General features: G+C 48.0%; 2 protein-coding genes across 2 annotated transcripts; both read left to right on the forward strand.

The window, feature by feature from the left end:
• LOC308610405 (olfactory receptor 5P6-like) lies at positions 1 to 923 on the forward strand (the record flags this gene model as incomplete). Its single annotated transcript, XM_081259551.1, is given in 2 exon segments — positions 1 to 658; positions 661 to 923. Coding segments are annotated over 2 exon segments (921 nt in total).
• Positions 924 to 8,786: 7,863 nt separating this feature from the next.
• On the forward strand, positions 8,787 to 9,709 carry LOC308610408 (olfactory receptor 5P6-like; the record flags this gene model as incomplete). Its single annotated transcript, XM_081259554.1, is given in 2 exon segments — positions 8,787 to 9,444; positions 9,447 to 9,709. Coding segments are annotated over 2 exon segments (921 nt in total).
• Positions 9,710 to 14,340: the final 4,631 nt, after the last annotated feature.

Below are 14,340 nucleotides of genomic sequence, written 5' to 3' on the forward strand. Positions count from 1 at the left end.
ATGGATTCCCAGGAGCATGGGAACAATACTGCAATGACAGGGTTCATTTTACTGGGCTTAACAAACGATCCAATTCTTCGAGTCATCCTCTTCACGATCATCCTTTGTATCTACCTGGTGACCATATGTGGCAATCTCAGCACAGTCATTCTTATCAGAGTCTCTTCTCAGCTCCATCATCCTATGTATTTTTTTCTGAGCCACCTGGCCTTTGCTGACATAGGCTATTCATCTTCTGTAACATCCAATATGCTTGCAAATTTCCTGGTGGAGAGAAATACCATCTCCTATCTTGGATGTGCCATTCAACTTGGTTCAGTTGTTTTCTTTGGGTCAACTGAATGCTTCCTTCTGGCTGCCATGGCATATGATCGCTTCGTGGCAATCTGCAGCCCACTGCTTTATTCCACCAAAATGTCCACACGAGTTTATGTTCAGTTACTCACAGTGGCTTATGTAGGTGGTTTTCTCAGTGCTTGGTCTTTTACTATTTGCTTCTATTATTCACTTTTCTGTGGACCAAATCGAGTCAATCATTTTTTCTGTGGTTTTGCTCCCTTGGTTGAACTCTCCTGTTCTGATATCAGTATCCCCGCAGTTGTCCTCTCATTTACAGCTGGCTCCATCATTGTGGTCACGGTGATTGTCATAGCCATCTCCTAATCCTCATCACCATTCTGAAGATGCGCTCCACCGAGGGGCACCGCAAGGCCTTCTGCACCTGCACGTCTCACCTCACAGCAGTCGCTCTGTTCTATGGGACCATCACATTCATTTATGTGATGCCCAAGTCCAGCTACTCAACTGATCAGAACAAGGTGGTGTCTGTGTTCTACACGGTGGTGATCCCCATGTTGAACCCCCTCATCTACAGCCTGAGGAACAGTGAGATTAATGAGGCTCTGAAGAGAGAGCTTTGTTAAAAACTTTTAACTTCTCGGTCTGTGTGTGCATCCATTCTCCTCCCAAGTTCTTTGAACATCTTTACGATCGTTACTCTGAACTCTTTCTCAGGTAGATTGCCTATCTCCATACCTCTTAGTTCTTCTGGGGTTTTACCTTGTTCCTTTGTCTGGAACATGTTCCTCTGCAGCCTCATTTTTTCTAAGTTGCTATTTTTATTTTTATATCTGTGGTAGGTTAGTTATATTTCTCAACCTTGGAGAAGTGGCCCTCTGTAGAAGGCATCCTGTGCATCCCAGCAGTGCACTCCCCTCTCATCACCCAAGCTGTATGTTCTAGGGGTTCCCCCTAAGAGGGCTGCATGGGTCCTTCTGTTGTGGTGGGCATGTGGCTGGTCTGGTGGGCTTGGATGGCTCCTCGTCTGGTTGGTTGCCAGGCCCTCCCTCGTGCGGATGCTGCTGGCTGCTGCTTAGTGGGTCCTGGTCACGGGGTGGCTGGTTGCAGAACTCTAGGGGTTCCCGGGACTCATGCTGGCTAGTGGTGGGTGGAGTCAGGGTCCCAAAGATCCTGAGACTGCTGCCCACCCACTGGCAGGTGAAGATAAGTCCTGGGGTTAGTGCCAGATGCTGGCAGGAAGAGCTGATTCCTGGAGTCTGGCTGCAGGGCTCGGAGATCCTGGAGCTCGTTTCAGATCATCGGTGTGGGGGCTGGTTCCTGACCCAGTTGGGTATGGGGTCCGGGAGGTCCTGAAGGTTGCATTGGCCTGCTAGTGGGCGGGGCCAGGGCCCAGCTGGTCCCAGGGTAGGGTCTGGCCTACGTTCTGGTGTCTACTTCTGGTGTTTCCCCCGTGGTGGGTGAGGTTGGTCTAGAGGCAGGCTTCCGGGTGGGACTGGCTGGTGTCTGCCCCCTGGTGGTTATAGCTGGGTTTTGGCCCTCTGGTGGGCAGGGCCTTGTCTAGGGCTGCGTCTAAAGGCAGCTGTGGGCTCTTTAGTCTTTTAGGCAGCCTGTCTTTAGAAGGCTGGGGCTGTGTCCTCGCCCAGTTAGTTGCTTGGCCTGAGGCGTCCCAGCGCCGGCACCTGCAGGCTGTTGGGCTAATGAGCTGGAGGAAGACTTTCAAAATGGCGCCCGCCAGCAGCGGCGTCCACGCAGCAGAAGGAGCTCCTAAGAAAAGCTGCTGCCAGTGACTTCGTCCCCAGGGCGAGCCGCAGCCATGCCCCCTGCCTCCCCGGGAGACTCTCCAAGGCCGGCAGGTAGGTCTGGCCCAGGCTCCTATCAAATTATTGCTTCTGCCCAGGTGTGCGTGGGATTTTGTGTGTGCCCCCTAAGAGTGGAGTCTCTCTTTCCCCCGGTCCTGGGGGGCTCCTGCTAACTGCCTGGAGCACTGGCCTTCAATGCCAAATGCTCTGGGGGTCGTCTTCCTGGTGCTGGACCCCCGCCTGGGTTGGGGGCCTGACGTGGGGCTCAGAACTCTCGCTCCTGTGGGAGGACCTCTGCACTATAATTATTCTCCAGTCTGAGGGTCGCCCACCCCGGGGGTAATAGGGTTTGATTATACCGCGAGTCCAACCTTTTCACCTGTTTTGTTGTGGTTCCTTCTTTGTGTATTTAGTTGTAGAAGATCTTTTCTGGTAGGTTCCAGTGTTCTTCATCGATGGTTGTTGTGCATATAGTTGTGATTTTGGTGTGCTCCCTAGAGGAGGTGAGCTCAGTGTCCTTGTACTCCAACGTCTTGGCCACTCTCCTTAATCTTGCGGTGACCTTTAAAATCGCCTCTTCCTATTTGATGAAGACTGCTTTGTTTTTCCTTTGTGCTTAGTCTAGCTTCACTTGCTCACCTCAGCTTGGGGGTAAAGAGAGAGCTTGCTAGAAAAATATTTTCTTAATCAATTTGTAATTTTTTTAGTATTTGATCTAATGATAGACCCTAAAATAACAATAAAAGGACAAAGAGTGTCTGTGGTCAAAATATATTGGTCTGTAGGTTATTAGACAATGGGAAAGCTCTTAGTAAAGGTCAGGATTAGATTTTCTGATACGAGAACGTAAATTAGAAGCCCATAGTGAGCTACCATTAATAAAATGAAATTTAATTATTAATTAGTAACACAAGTTGGTTAACATGAAAAAATACTCTGCAGAAAATTCTATAAAATTTTATTCACATCTTTTCCAAAGCTGTACTCTGCTATAAGTTAAGGTTTTTGGACCTCCAACCTTTTGAGACTGTGTCCACTTCAACAGCAGCTTGTCCTGGAATGAGTGTGATAATTATAGTTATGACTGAGTACATTCTGAGGGGAGATGACCAAGTGGAACCAGACAGTAAAATTACTGGACACGTTCTTTTTGCATGGTTATCTGTAGATGGTGGGCTTTTTGGACCCATAAATGCTGGCCTGTGTTCCTAGTCTGGCTGCAGCCTAGTTACAGGAGACTTCATAAAAGAACAGGATGAGATGCCCCTGACCAAACCAGCTGTGAATGCTTATGTCAGGTCAAAACTGGTGACTTCTCTGTGGAAATGAGCAGGGTTCCTGAATTCCTAGGGAGCGAGTGAACAAGCTCTTTAAGTGACTTTTTCGTGCTCAGATGCAGCCTGTTAAGGAAGACTGAGGGAACTAGATTGTGTTTCCCCTGTGAAGTTTAATTTATCTGTATACACTGATGACTACCATATTTATTTCTGTTTCCCTGTCCTTTATTTAGTGCTTTAGACAAAAATATTTTTGTCTGTTGAGTCTCAAGCACAAATCGTCTAAAGTAATTATCTCCTTCCACCCCCAACTTGCTCCCCTCCAATGTTCCATATCCCAATAAGAGGCACCATCATTCAATCAACATATTGATTAGAAACCTGAGGGTAATGTATTTTTCTCCCTCCACATGCTTGCACTCAGTGACAAAGTCTTGTACATTCTGAGTCCAATATTTATCTCCCGTTGCTCTTCATTTTCGTTGTCAGCACTTTTTTCCCCCAGCTACCACCTTATATATATTTTATTTTACAGTAGTACTCCTGTAATATTTGATTTTATGTGTCAATTTGGCTAGGCTACAGTGACCAGGTGTTTGGTCAAACATGAGTCTAGATGTTGCTGCGAAGGTGTTTTTTTAGATGTGATTAACATTTAAATCGGTAGACTTTGAATAAAGCAGATTACTGTCCATAATGTGGGTGGCCCTCATCCAATCAGTTGAAAGCCTTAGGAGAAAAGCCTTAAGTCCCCTTAAAAAGAAGGACTCTGTCTCCAGGATGCCTTTGGACTCAAAACTGTGACATCAACTCTTGCTGGAATTTCCAATCTCCTGGACCGCCCTGTGCATTTTGGAATTGCCGGCTCCCATAATTGTGTGAGCCAATTCCTTTAAAATAAAAACAACAACAACGTTATAGTGGTTCTGTTTCTCTGGAGAATCCTAGCTAGTAGAACTGTAACCAGCTTTCCTCTCCCCTCTCTTACTGTCTTACAACTCATTAATCTAAATAGATTGCTTTCCGGGCGGCGGGGACGGAGGTGGGCCTGGCGGGTCCGCGCGGCCTCGGGTCCGGAGCCCGGGTCCCCGCCCGCCCCAGCGCCCGCCGCCGGCCGAGCCCCGCGCCCCGTGCCTCCGTCCTGGGTCGCGGTGGTCGGAGATGCGCCCGGGTCCACGGGACAGGCGGGCGCAGAGTGGGAGGTTACGGCGCCTCCGCGGAGCATCGCGGGTCCGGGGCTGGGGGCGCCGCGGCTTGCTATGCTCTCCGCACTTTCCCGGCTCTGAAGCCTCGAGAACAAGGCTAGGCAGCAGTAGTTTAATGGGGAGTTGGCCTGCTGGGAACTAGGGGCCTGCTGGGGTCTCAGTTCTTGGCTGGCCCCGGAACACTAGGTTGCCAGGCGCGTGACGGCAGCAGGTAGGAGTGAGCCGCCGGTGCAGCGATGAGCAGGGAAGGAAGGACACTGGCTGTTGGCCTGTGAACCTGGGCAAGAATGACCAGCCAACACAATCCAGACCAAGGTCCGTGGGCCCAGCTCGGTCCTGGGTGGCTGGTCAGTGGAATCGACCTGCAGGTGTGGCTCTTGTCACTCCTGGCTTCAGGACAGATCCTGCTGATGAGCCCAGGGCACCGGCCTCAGTCCTCCAGGAGAGTGCCTTGGGAATGTCCTCTGATGAAAAAAGAACCCGCAGGCTTATAAAATAACTTGTGTGTGGAACGTTGGTGTGTTGAAAAGCAGTTCTGTGTGCTTTTCCCCCTTGGTGTGGATCAGCAGTGCTGAGGCAGCAGGCGTGATGCAGAAGTGTGAGCAGAGAGCGTCTGGAATCCCCCAACTCCAGGGGAACTAGAGGTGACAGCAAGCCAGTGAAGAGGACAGGAGCTGGGGGCGGTGGCGCTGGCGGCAGCCCAGCAGGCGCCCCTCATCTCAGGGCCCTAATCCTGGCTCCAGCCGGGTGGTCAGGGCAGCTGCAAGGTCTTCTGCGCGAGCAGAGCCCGCCGTCCTGAGCGGTTCTTCGCTGTGTTTGGGTCCTCTCCCCCCATCCAAGGGGAGAAATCTAGATGAGGTTTAAGAATTAGTGCTTTAGGGCTTCCCTGGTGGCGCAGTGGTTGAGAGTCCGCCTGCCGATGCAGGGGACGCGGGTTTGTGCCCTGGTCCAGGAAGATCCCGCATGCCGTAGAGCAGTTGGGCCCGTGAGCCATGGCCGCTGAGCCTGCGCGTCCGGAGACTGTGCTCCGCAACGGGAGAGGCCACAGCGGTGAGAGGCCCGCGTACGCCCCCCCCCCCCACACACACACAGAATTAGTGCTTTAAGAATGTGGATCTCATAGTTGAAACCTCGGAACACGTGTTTTCAGCGCAAGGTGTTTTAAAAGTGAAGGGACGCCTCCTCAAGGAGGGTATCTCCATGTGGGCAGAACTAGAGAATAAATGGGTCTTGAATAAACAAAACAAACAAAAAATCGAAATAGATTAATTCCTTTGTTAATATCCCCCAAAGACTTTGAATAAAGGCAACAATTCTTAACATGTTTACAAAGTCCTGAATGTGTCCCTGTTATGTTTCTAGCTCTCAGCACTCTTCCCTCATTCCCCAAACATTCAAACTCTGTGTGTGCTCAGTGGCTTTGGTGGGAGATGTAGATCTGAAATGAGCAAGGGTCATGACTTCTCCTGGTTTGAGCTGGCAGCCACCACCTTGGTGGGGATTAGGGCTGGAGACAGAGTGGCTAGAGTCAGAGCCTGGTGTAAACCGTGGATTCTCCTGTGGCATGATGGCAGTTGCTGCCTTGTTTGGGGGTATGGCTGGAGCCAGAGGGGCTTGAACTACAGCCTGGAGCAAGCTGCAGCTAGTCTTGAGACATGCTGGCAGTCACACCTTGGTGGGGCTTTGGCAGAGAGGCTGCAGCTGGTGACTGGTGCAGGCTGGGGTGGGGTGTTCTGGGGCAATCCCGCAGGTTAGCCAGAGCACCAGGAACTTTTCAGTCTTCGGCCTCTGCACTGATATTGAGAGCAAGCAAGTCTGTGGGTGTGCTTTTCAAGAGCAGAGTCTCAGTTTCCTACAGCCTTCTGGTAAGCCCCACTGGTTTTCAAAACCAGGAAATGGGGCTTATCCTCCTGGCGCTTGACCCCAGGGTTGGGGTGCCCACTGTGGGGCTGAAACCTCTCTCTTCTTAGAGAGTATCCCTGAGCCTGTGCTATTCTCCTCCTCTGGGTTGCCCACTGAGGGTGTGGGTCCCAACTCGATCACTTCTCCTCTGCTACTAGACTCTGTGTGGTTCTTTCTTTGGTTGTAGAAGAGTCATTTGTCTAGTTTTCAGGTTATCCTCAGAGAAAGCTGCTATATATATATATATATTTGTAATTTTGATGTGTTTGTGGGAGGTGAGCTCAGGGTCCTCCTAATCTGCTATCTTGATCGCACATTCTTCTACCATTTTATATTGGTAGTGTAGTCCTTAACCTGATGTATTAAACAGAACAAATGTTTAGCTATGAGATAATTTATTATAGTATACTTCCAATAATTATCAAATGGAAGTGCACAAACAAGTAGAAAAAGAAAGAAACTGGTCGCTTGGAGAATTGACAGAATCCTTAAATATTAGTTATATTTGTGTGAGGTGCACTGCTCAATATTCACTGGAGAATGTGATAATGACCCCTGGTGCTTTTGAATTCACATTTGAATCTCAAGAATCTTCAGAGGTTTATCCTCAAAGGCAAACACTAAAATAGCACAGCTCTTATAGTACAACAATGACTCTGAATTTATTACTGTAAGATGAATGAATTCTCATTTTTAGAGGTAAGATATTTGGCTTTTGTGAGTTAATCAGTTGTCCTGATTTTCAATAACCATTTGAGAACACTTTACTCTCTAAAGTTGTATCTGTTCTCACAAGCCAGGAGAAACAGGGCAGATGCTATCCAGCAGCCAGCTAGCAAGTAACCTTAGCTGAATTAACCTGTTTCTATAGTCTACTTAGTGTATAAATAGGCATAATTCAAGTTACCATGATTCCTCATTTTTCCACCCGTAAGACCAGAAACTCACATGGTCTTTCAACGATATTAAACTGGGTACTCAGCCAATAAGTATTATACTATAAAATTCACTACATTTAAGGTGCTTTGGGGACTTGCTGTTTGTGCATATGTTGGAAAGACTTCCTTTGCTTATTGTTCTGAAGGCTTAGGCTTACAGGCAACCAGAGGCTTTGGGGCAAAGTTGAGAATACAAAGCCAGAGAACTTGGAGATGAGTTTCAGCCTGGCAACTTGCTGGGCGAACCTGGGTACACTTCTTAACTTTTTAAGCTGGAACTTTATTCACCCAGCTATACCCACCAGGGGGCAGACATCAGCAAGTCCCACCATGGACTTGATATATTGATATATATATATATATATCAATATATTATGTTGAAATGAATACTATTTTGTTCTATATTACTCCAATTTGAAAACATAATTACATTAGGAAATGATCAGATTTGAGTGAATGTAGTTTAATTATGTCCTAGATATTACACATGTAAGATTTTGCACAGTAATTATTTTGATATTTCAAACTAATTGGGAAAACAATATTTAATTGTAAATGTGAAATAAACATAATACATTTATAATAGCTGACTTCATTTATAACCTTAATTCGAACTTTCTTTCCCCTTCTTTGTCCAACTAAGAAAATTGTATTTCTCCTTTTAAAAACATGGTCTTGTTTTATTGAGAGAATTTTGTAACCTTTGTGATTACCTAGGCACCTCTTTTATACTTTAGCTGTCAGAAAGTAGCAACGTAATTTGTTATCCACCCATTTCCAAGAGACTTGACTTCATCATAAGTATTCTTTAATTTCATTTATAGCATAGCTACTAAAGGAATGGACTGTATTCAAACTACCTGAGAGTCACGTCTTTGATTCTACAATTTGCTATGGAAACTTAGCTCAGTTACGTTGCCAAATTCAGTTTCATTGTCTACACATGAGATTAAATACTTAATATTATTTCATACAAATTAAAATAGAAATAAATAGAAAATTCTTAACCCAAGGCTTGCCATTTAGTAAATATTCAATAACCGTTAGGTATTATATAATATAAAGAGGGAAAGATATACATTATTTGAAGCAGGTTTTCCCGTGTTCGTGCTGAAAACAATTTTTAAAATATAGAATACTCATTATATAAATAAATAAAATTTTCTACTCTAAAATATATATAAAAATAACAGAATATAAGGTTTTTACTCTAAGGTAAAAAAAAGTCAGTCCAAACCTAACTGAATAATTTACTTGTTTATAATAAACTCTATGTGTATTAATAAAAAGAAAACCATCAAATTCAAAACTTCTTTAATGTAATGTCTCATCACAGGTTCATTTTGGTAGCAGCTACCCTATCTCATGGATTCCCAGGAGCATGGGAACAATACTGCAATGACAGGGTTCATTTTACTGGGCTTAACAAACGATCCAATTCTTCGAGTCATCCTCTTCACGATCATCCTTTGTATCTACCTGGTGACCATATGTGGCAATCTCAGCACAGTCATTCTTATCAGAGTCTCTTCTCAGCTCCATCATCCTATGTATTTTTTTCTGAGCCACCTGGCCTTTGCTGACATAGGCTATTCATCTTCTGTAACATCCAATATGCTTGCAAATTTCCTGGTGGAGAGAAATACCATCTCCTATCTTGGATGTGCCATTCAACTTGGTTCAGTTGTTTTCTTTGGGTCAACTGAATGCTTCCTTCTGGCTGCCATGGCATATGATCGCTTCGTGGCAATCTGCAGCCCACTGCTTTATTCCACCAAAATGTCCACACGAGTTTATGTTCAGTTACTCACAGTGGCTTATGTAGGTGGTTTTCTCAGTGCTTGGTCTTTTACTATTTGCTTCTATTATTCACTTTTCTGTGGACCAAATCGAGTCAATCATTTTTTCTGTGGTTTTGCTCCCTTGGTTGAACTCTCCTGTTCTGATATCAGTATCCCCGCAGTTGTCCTCTCATTTACAGCTGGCTCCATCATTGTGGTCACGGTGATTGTCATAGCCATCTCCTAATCCTCATCACCATTCTGAAGATGCGCTCCACCGAGGGGCACCGCAAGGCCTTCTGCACCTGCACGTCTCACCTCACAGCAGTCGCTCTGTTCTATGGGACCATCACATTCATTTATGTGATGCCCAAGTCCAGCTACTCAACTGATCAGAACAAGGTGGTGTCTGTGTTCTACACGGTGGTGATCCCCATGTTGAACCCCCTCATCTACAGCCTGAGGAACAGTGAGATTAATGAGGCTCTGAAGAGAGAGCTTTGTTAAAAACTTTTAACTTCTCGGTCTGTGTGTGCATCCATTCTCCTCCCAAGTTCTTTGAACATCTTTACGATCGTTACTCTGAACTCTTTCTCAGGTAGATTGCCTATCTCCATACCTCTTAGTTCTTCTGGGGTTTTACCTTGTTCCTTTGTCTGGAACATGTTCCTCTGCAGCCTCATTTTTTCTAAGTTGCTATTTTTATTTTTATATCTGTGGTAGGTTAGTTATATTTCTCAACCTTGGAGAAGTGGCCCTCTGTAGAAGGCATCCTGTGCATCCCAGCAGTGCACTCCCCTCTCATCACCCAAGCTGTATGTTCTAGGGGTTCCCCCTAAGAGGGCTGCATGGGTCCTTCTGTTGTGGTGGGCATGTGGCTGGTCTGGTGGGCTTGGATGGCTCCTCGTCTGGTTGGTTGCCAGGCCCTCCCTCGTGCGGATGCTGCTGGCTGCTGCTTAGTGGGTCCTGGTCACGGGGTGGCTGGTTGCAGAACTCTAGGGGTTCCCGGGACTCATGCTGGCTAGTGGTGGGTGGAGTCAGGGTCCCAAAGATCCTGAGACTGCTGCCCACCCACTGGCAGGTGAAGATAAGTCCTGGGGTTAGTGCCAGATGCTGGCAGGAAGAGCTGATTCCTGGAGTCTGGCTGCAGGGCTCGGAGATCCTGGAGCTCGTTTCAGATCATCGGTGTGGGGGCTGGTTCCTGACCCAGTTGGGTATGGGGTCCGGGAGGTCCTGAAGGTTGCATTGGCCTGCTAGTGGGCGGGGCCAGGGCCCAGCTGGTCCCAGGGTAGGGTCTGGCCTACGTTCTGGTGTCTACTTCTGGTGTTTCCCCCGTGGTGGGTGAGGTTGGTCTAGAGGCAGGCTTCCGGGTGGGACTGGCTGGTGTCTGCCCCCTGGTGGTTATAGCTGGGTTTTGGCCCTCTGGTGGGCAGGGCCTTGTCTAGGGCTGCGTCTAAAGGCAGCTGTGGGCTCTTTAGTCTTTTAGGCAGCCTGTCTTTAGAAGGCTGGGGCTGTGTCCTCGCCCAGTTAGTTGCTTGGCCTGAGGCGTCCCAGCGCCGGCACCTGCAGGCTGTTGGGCTAATGAGCTGGAGGAAGACTTTCAAAATGGCGCCCGCCAGCAGCGGCGTCCACGCAGCAGAAGGAGCTCCTAAGAAAAGCTGCTGCCAGTGACTTCGTCCCCAGGGCGAGCCGCAGCCATGCCCCCTGCCTCCCCGGGAGACTCTCCAAGGCCGGCAGGTAGGTCTGGCCCAGGCTCCTATCAAATTATTGCTTCTGCCCAGGTGTGCGTGGGATTTTGTGTGTGCCCCCTAAGAGTGGAGTCTCTCTTTCCCCCGGTCCTGGGGGGCTCCTGCTAACTGCCTGGAGCACTGGCCTTCAATGCCAAATGCTCTGGGGGTCGTCTTCCTGGTGCTGGACCCCCGCCTGGGTTGGGGGCCTGACGTGGGGCTCAGAACTCTCGCTCCTGTGGGAGGACCTCTGCACTATAATTATTCTCCAGTCTGAGGGTCGCCCACCCCGAGGGTAATAGGGTTTGATTATACCGCGAGTCCAACCTTTTCACCTGTTTTGTTGTGGTTCCTTCTTTGTGTATTTAGTTGTAGAAGATCTTTTCTGGTAGGTTCCAGTGTTCTTCATCGATGGTTGTTGTGCATATAGTTGTGATTTTGGTGTGCTCCCTAGAGGAGGTGAGCTCAGTGTCCTTGTACTCCAACGTCTTGGCCACTCTCCTTAATCTTGCGGTGACCTTTAAAATCGCCTCTTCCTATTTGATGAAGACTGCTTTGTTTTTCCTTTGTGCTTAGTCTAGCTTCACTTGCTCACCTCAGCTTGGGGGTAAAGAGAGAGCTTGCTAGAAAAATATTTTCTTAATCAATTTGTAATTTTTTTAGTATTTGATCTAATGATAGACCCTAAAATAACAATAAAAGGACAAAGAGTGTCTGTGGTCAAAATATATTGGTCTGTAGGTTATTAGACAATGGGAAAGCTCTTAGTAAAGGTCAGGATTAGATTTTCTGATACGAGAACGTAAATTAGAAGCCCATAGTGAGCTACCATTAATAAAATGAAATTTAATTATTAATTAGTAACACAAGTTGGTTAACATGAAAAAATACTCTGCAGAAAATTCTATAAAATTTTATTCACATCTTTTCCAAAGCTGTACTCTGCTATAAGTTAAGGTTTTTGGACCTCCAACCTTTTGAGACTGTGTCCACTTCAACAGCAGCTTGTCCTGGAATGAGTGTGATAATTATAGTTATGACTGAGTACATTCTGAGGGGAGATGACCAAGTGGAACCAGACAGTAAAATTACTGGACACGTTCTTTTTGCATGGTTATCTGTAGATGGTGGGCTTTTTGGACCCATAAATGCTGGCCTGTGTTCCTAGTCTGGCTGCAGCCTAGTTACAGGAGACTTCATAAAAGAACAGGATGAGATGCCCCTGACCAAACCAGCTGTGAATGCTTATGTCAGGTCAAAACTGGTGACTTCTCTGTGGAAATGAGCAGGGTTCCTGAATTCCTAGGGAGCGAGTGAACAAGCTCTTTAAGTGACTTTTTCGTGCTCAGATGCAGCCTGTTAAGGAAGACTGAGGGAACTAGATTGTGTTTCCCCTGTGAAGTTTAATTTATCTGTATACACTGATGACTACCATATTTATTTCTGTTTCCCTGTCCTTTATTTAGTGCTTTAGACAAAAATATTTTTGTCTGTTGAGTCTCAAGCACAAATCGTCTAAAGTAATTATCTCCTTCCACCCCCAACTTGCTCCCCTCCAATGTTCCATATCCCAATAAGAGGCACCATCATTCAATCAACATATTGATTAGAAACCTGAGGGTAATGTATTTTTCTCCCTCCACATGCTTGCACTCAGTGACAAAGTCTTGTACATTCTGAGTCCAATATTTATCTCCCGTTGCTCTTCATTTTCGTTGTCAGCACTTTTTTCCCCCAGCTACCACCTTATATATATTTTATTTTACAGTAGTACTCCTGTAATATTTGATTTTATGTGTCAATTTGGCTAGGCTACAGTGACCAGGTGTTTGGTCAAACATGAGTCTAGATGTTGCTGCGAAGGTGTTTTTTTAGATGTGATTAACATTTAAATCGGTAGACTTTGAATAAAGCAGATTACTGTCCATAATGTGGGTGGCCCTCATCCAATCAGTTGAAAGCCTTAGGAGAAAAGCCTTAAGTCCCCTTAAAAAGAAGGACTCTGTCTCCAGGATGCCTTTGGACTCAAAACTGTGACATCAACTCTTGCTGGAATTTCCAATCTCCTGGACCGCCCTGTGCATTTTGGAATTGCCGGCTCCCATAATTGTGTGAGCCAATTCCTTTAAAATAAAAACAACAACAACGTTATAGTGGTTCTGTTTCTCTGGAGAATCCTAGCTAGTAGAACTGTAACCAGCTTTCCTCTCCCCTCTCTTACTGTCTTACAACTCATTAATCTAAATAGATTGCTTTCCGGGCGGCGGGGACGGAGGTGGGCCTGGCGGGTCCGCGCGGCCTCGGGTCCGGAGCCCGGGTCCCCGCCCGCCCCAGCGCCCGCCGCCGGCCGAGCCCCGCGCCCCGTGCCTCCGTCCTGGGTCGCGGTGGTCGGAGATGCGCCCGGGTCCACGGGACAGGCGGGCGCAGAGTGGGAGGTTACGGCGCCTCCGCGGAGCATCGCGGGTCCGGGGCTGGGGGCGCCGCGGCTTGCTATGCTCTCCGCACTTTCCCGGCTCTGAAGCCTCGAGAACAAGGCTAGGCAGCAGTAGTTTAATGGGGAGTTGGCCTGCTGGGAACTAGGGGCCTGCTGGGGTCTCAGTTCTTGGCTGGCCCCGGAACACTAGGTTGCCAGGCGCGTGACGGCAGCAGGTAGGAGTGAGCCGCCGGTGCAGCGATGAGCAGGGAAGGAAGGACACTGGCTGTTGGCCTGTGAACCTGGGCAAGAATGACCAGCCAACACAATCCAGACCAAGGTCCGTGGGCCCAGCTCGGTCCTGGGCGGCTGGTCAGTGGAATCGACCTGCAGGTGTGGCTCTTGTCACTCCTGGCTTCAGGACAGATCCTGCTGATGAGCCCAGGGCACCGGCCTCAGTCCTCCAGGAGAGTGCCTTGGGAATGTCCTCTGATGAAAAAAGAACCCGCAGGCTTATAAAATAACTTGTGTGTGGAACGTTGGTGTGTTGAAAAGCAGTTCTGTGTGCTTTTCCCCCTTGGTGTGGATCAGCAGTGCTGAGGCAGCAGGCGTGATGCAGAAGTGTGAGCAGAGAGCGTCTGGAATCCCCCAACTCCAGGGGAACTAGAGGTGACAGCAAGCCAGTGAAGAGGACAGGAGCTGGGGGCGGTGGCGCTGGCGGCAGCCCAGCAGGCGCCCCTCATCTCAGGGCCCTAATCCTGGCTCCAGCCGGGTGGTCAGGGCAGCTGCAAGGTCTTCTGCGCGAGCAGAGCCCGCCGTCCTGAGCGGTTCTTCGCTGTGTTTGGGTCCTCTCCCCCCATCCAAGGGGAGAAATCTAGATGAGGTTTAAGAATTAGTGCTTTAGGGCTTCCCTGGTGGCGCAGTGGTTGAGAGTCCGCCTGCCGATGCAGGGGACGCGGGTTTGTGCCCTGGTCCAGGAAGATCCCGCATGCCGTAGA

Source organism: Mesoplodon bidens, assembly GCF_964165515.1.
Source record: "Mesoplodon bidens genome assembly, contig: HAP1_SCAFFOLD_1345, whole genome shotgun sequence".
In the NCBI taxonomy this organism is placed as follows: domain Eukaryota; kingdom Metazoa; phylum Chordata; class Mammalia; order Artiodactyla; family Ziphiidae; genus Mesoplodon; species Mesoplodon bidens.